This window comes from Pygoscelis adeliae, unplaced genomic scaffold (assembly GCF_000699105.1).
Source record: "Pygoscelis adeliae isolate BGI_AS28 unplaced genomic scaffold, ASM69910v1 Scaffold71, whole genome shotgun sequence".
In the NCBI taxonomy this organism is placed as follows: domain Eukaryota; kingdom Metazoa; phylum Chordata; class Aves; order Sphenisciformes; family Spheniscidae; genus Pygoscelis; species Pygoscelis adeliae.
Genome location: NW_008824356.1, coordinates 475,650 through 480,531, shown reverse-complemented (window position 1 = coordinate 480,531; position 4,882 = coordinate 475,650). Strand labels below are relative to the sequence as shown.

At 40.5% G+C, this 4,882-nt stretch overlaps 1 protein-coding gene across 1 annotated transcript in view; it reads right to left on the bottom strand.

Annotated features, from left to right (window-relative positions):
• G2E3 (G2/M-phase specific E3 ubiquitin protein ligase) overlaps window positions 1-2,145 on the bottom strand; it is a 21,953-nt gene extending 19,808 nt beyond the window's left edge. The window contains exons 1-2 of the mRNA XM_009319340.1: window positions 2,096-2,145; window positions 968-1,065 (exon numbers count right to left, since the gene is read on the bottom strand). Coding sequence (XP_009317615.1) covers window positions 968-1,065; window positions 2,096-2,132 — 135 coding nt within the window. The 5' untranslated portion in view covers window positions 2,133-2,145. The remainder of the gene's footprint in view (window positions 1-967; window positions 1,066-2,095) is intronic.
• Between the last annotated feature and the right edge of the window lie 2,737 nt (window positions 2,146-4,882).

Here is a 4,882-nt window from a genome sequence, read left to right as displayed (position 1 = left end):
GGGGGGCTGGGGCACCCTCTCACTCCCTGCGCCTTTGCTTCTTGCGGGTTTTGCCACCTCAGGAAGGGTCCCCCGGCGCGATCCTCCGCTTCGGAGCCCTTCGCCTCGGTGGCATTTCATATGGCCTTATGTATGAGACAAAATTATCACGAACAGACCTCAATTTCCATCCAGATGCTTAAAATTTATTTAAGAAAAAAAATTCAGACTGTATTTATTAACAAACAAAAAAACCCTGATTTTTTTTTCAAGTAGTCATATTATTTTAAAGATCTGCAAAAATTTGGAGTTTGAAAGGTAGTTTTAAGTATATGCATGTAAGAATATGTATCTTGGAAAATGTCAAGTGTGATAACAAAAGATACTCAGCTGTAGTTTATATCCATAGCGTTGTTCAAATTACAAGCTTTACTAAATAGGGATACTGTGATCAATAGGGTACATATTACTAAACTGAAAAGTAGGACTATTTCTTAAGTGTTACAATGTCCTATGCAATGTCAGAGAATAACTCACAGCCAAACAAGAACTAGTGAGAAGCAAGAAAAAAAAAGACAACTTTTCTCTACTTTTTCCACAAAGGGTGGAATTTTCACATGCCAAATTTTGAAACACTTCTCTTACAGAAGCAAATACGTACGTGCAATCTGTTCCCCTTCTCTTAACATGTATCTTCATTGCTATGATAGGTTGGGAGAATTAACCAAGTAATTAATTTAAATGAATCATGAACAGAATTTAGCTTTGAATAAAGGCTTGTTGGGATTTATTTATTTAATCTGCTGCACCTGCTGACAAGTACAAGCCTTCAAGGCTACAAGTTAAAGCTGACAGTTCAAGCTTTACAACAAAAAAACCTGTTACAACTGTTTGGACAGGTTATTACTATTCAATACTCATTGCATTTACTTTTTTTTCTTTTTTTCAGTTAAAACAGACAACTCCAAGATCAATACCACATACTTACCAAACAGTAATAATGAACAGTGAGATTGTATTCCACATAGGTCCTTTTCTCTCCATACTTTTCAGGGCAGTCATCTGTCCGTCCGCAGAGAACACAGACTAAAATACAGAATCATGTTTATAATCACAGTGAATGTACTGGTATTACTATGGATCAGCTGTTGAGCAGTAACGTTCATCTCTTAATCACATGCATCTTGAAGTAGATTACTGGATAAAGGACAGTAGATACCCCTCCTCTCTTTAATGTTGAATTCCATAGTAAATACAGAAGAGGGTACTATTTGTTCCTTCTCTAATTCCTAGAAAGAAAATACTTCACCAGTTCCACCTGCCTGCTGATTCAGGAGAGGGCTATCACCCAAGCTAAATTCACAAGCCGATTGTGTACTCAACTGAAAAGTTCTTCCCAAAACATAATTATCAAATGGCCAACAATATCCACACACATGTGAAATACATCATCTGTTTTTAGTATTGTACATAAAGACATTACCATATTAGAATCCATGAAGCAACTTAACTGTTTCTTTGTATACCTATGTGAGAACCTTCATGAAAAGCAGATGAATGGTATCCTGACTCTATCAAGTCATATGCTACCAGCGCTTTTAAAAGTATGCTAGTTTCAAAACATTCAAGGATTTGAGACAACATTGGAATCAACTAAAACCTTGAGGATTTCCTCATTTCTGCCGTTCCTAGCCCACTAACATACTTCCACAGACATTTAATATCTTCCCTTCAATTCTCAACAGATATAAGATACATTTTCAATATTCTAACATCAAGAACAGTCAAGTAGCGATGAGAATAGAGGTACTGCTACAGTCTAAAAGTCTTGACTGATACATCTCAAACACAGCTGTGTGTGATTTGGCAGCTGAATTCCCAAGGTTACTTTCTTAAAACATCTGCAGAAAAGACTAGTTTTAAATATTCCAATTACAGCAAACAAATCCAAGGAAGTTTACACATTCTTTCTTTTTCATTCCCTGAGACAAGCGGTTCCAACACAATTTGATTACTGAAAATCCACCTGTGTTGAGTCCAAATAAAGCAAGTTATAATTGGTATTAGATATACAGATTAAAGATTTCTGTAACTATTTAATAAGAACCGTACTTACATGGAGTTTGAATGTCAAAATTATTGTTTTTACTCATCCTGAGTTCTTCTGGCTGTCTGTCACAAAAAAGAAATGAGGTGTTAAATACATCTGATGCATTGACAATGACCGTTATATACCGCTTTTACATTTTATTTTAAATTGAAAAAAACCCCAAACTCAGCAAAATAAAATGGGGTCAATAACAAAAGAATATTATAATTCAACTGTTATTGTGAGAGATAGGGGTTCGCAAAGCAGGATGCAAATTTTCAGAAAAAAGATATTCCCAGACCAATGTAGCAACTTTTAACTATTTCCCCAAACTATCAAACAAGATATTTTATTTTCGAAAGAGAAAATAAAGAAGTCCAATGCAACAGCTAGTTATGTATAGACTTAATTGTACAGAAAATTTTGTAGTTATTTTAAACATCAAAAATAACGACCCAAGGACAACCAAGGAAGTGGCAGTGACTCCTGCTCAAATAAAGATTGTATTAACATGAGGAACTTAGAAGAAAAAATTAACTGGGTAGGATAGTGACGTAAATATCAAGATAGTCTCCACTGTTTGGAGAAAACGCAGGATCCTGGCCTAGTCAAAAAATTCTGATCTAAGACCGAAAAAGAAAAGAAAAAAAAGTGAGGAATCCATAACAGGGACATGCATACAGGGGAATTTACACCATTTAGAACTATGTATTTTACATTCTGAAGTGGACAGCAATTTATTTAGAAATATTGACCTAACCTGCATTTCTTTCAAACATCACATGCCCCTAAAAATGAGATCCCCAAGATACATTAACATGGATATACTGGGGGCTGGCCTTTACTGCGTGCCACACCATGTATCCTAGCCCACCTTGGAAAAAAAAAAAACCAACAAAACCCACGTTTCTTCACCGCAGCACTAAAATGATTATTCTTTCTCTAGTGCAAAGTAGAACCCTGTTAGGAATGTATCTGTACATCTTTTGACTTGCCTTCTCTTAGGAAGCTGAAGAAAGCATTACATTAAGTTTTGCAAGACAAGAATCATGAGTGATTGCCTGCAGATCCATGCTTGACCTCACAGGTAGGCGGACAACTTTCTTCACACAGGCTGCAGTGAGCAGGGGGACAGCCGGTAACAAATCCAACGTCCACACCAGAAGCCTGACAGACCCCGAGCTATCGGAGTTTTGGTATTTACAGTTTAGATGACTGCCAGGTACAGGCTTCAGGAACAAACCTCAGGCTAATCCAAACTATTGCAAATAAAGTACTGCAGCCATTTGACTGGAGTTTTAGGAAAAGAGTCGTATTGAGGAAGAAAAAAAAGGGAGGCAGAAGTCTCAGCCATAAGGCAACTGCTCTACGCCATTGCACTTTGCTAGAGAACCGGCGTAGTTGTGCACAAAAGACCTTTGCCAGAAAACGGTCTAAAAGATAAACAAACAGAAAATAAACAATGCTGCAACCAAATTAGGTCAAGAGGCTCTTAAGAACACACTACACCGACACTCAGATGAAATAATTGGTTCCGGGTTCCAGTTTTCCCAGAAACACACTTCCCTTTCTAAAATACAAAAAATAAATAGACTTAATCAGGTACAGGGGGAGCAAGAGACAAGCACACAGGTCACACGCATTCCCTTCTCTTCGGGATTTCCCAAGAATGGTCACTGTCAGTTTTACAGTCCTGAATCTACTAGGGGAATACAACAAAGGAACAATCTATATATAACCACACGAGACTCGATTTTCACCTCAGTGTTGTAAAAAGCCCTACCAGGTGGGGAAAACACATATACGACTGCAAACGAGAATCGCACCTTCCTACCTTCACCTGGCTCCAGCAAATGAGAACAAAAATCGCTACTCTCGCCCCGCCCCCCAGTTCCTTCTACTTGTCTCAAACTCTTTCAGGGAAATGAACTCGGAGTTCAAATTTGCAAGTTAAAAGGTATGCGAGAACAACCATTGAGGCTCCACGCGTAAGTCCTACAGGGCTTTCAATACAGAACAAAGCAATTCCCCAGCAGTCAGGAACACATTCCTGCAAGACAGGAACACATTATCACCCAGTGTTTATAAAAACCGGAGTGGAAATAAGATGTATCTACTTTGCCTAAATAGGCTAAAAAAATCCTCAGAGTGGATATTTAGGTTTTGCTAAGTTCTATAACTCTTTACTGCTCCAGAACGTAAGGTGTTTTTAAGAGTTTTTTAACTAGAGGATGGGAAAAGAAAAAACAAGAAACAGCCCCGACAGGCAAGGTTTCAGGCAGACGTTTTCTCTAGCATGGAACAAAGGAACCCTCCCAGACCCACCCGCTCATATGCAATGTACGTATGACAGGGTCTCCGGTTCCTCTCACGGTTTATAACACGACGCCGTGTCCTGAAAGAAGCCCATCCCTCAGCGACCGCCACCCGGGCGGAGCAGGAGGACTCCCGCCACCTTCCGAGGAACCCCAGCCGATTAAGATTCAGGCGGCCGCTTACGGTCCGAGTCTCACACGGGTTCGACGACGGAACCTGACCGGCGTCTTCTTAAAAGGCACAACGGCCGCGGCAGTTTTTATGGAAAGAGCCACCCGCCTCCCTCCCGCGGCTGCGCTGGGCGAGTCTCCCCGGGACGCCGCTCGCCTCCCCCTGTTTTGCTCCCGGACGCGTGACAGGAAGAGAGGGAAGATTTCCTCTTAGTTATTCCGCTACCTCCTGCCCCCAGACAAGCGGCGGGAGCCAGGCGCCGCTTGCTCCCCAAAGCACGGGCTGAGAAGCTGTTGCACGTTGCTCCCCCGCTCGGCTCCCCTCACG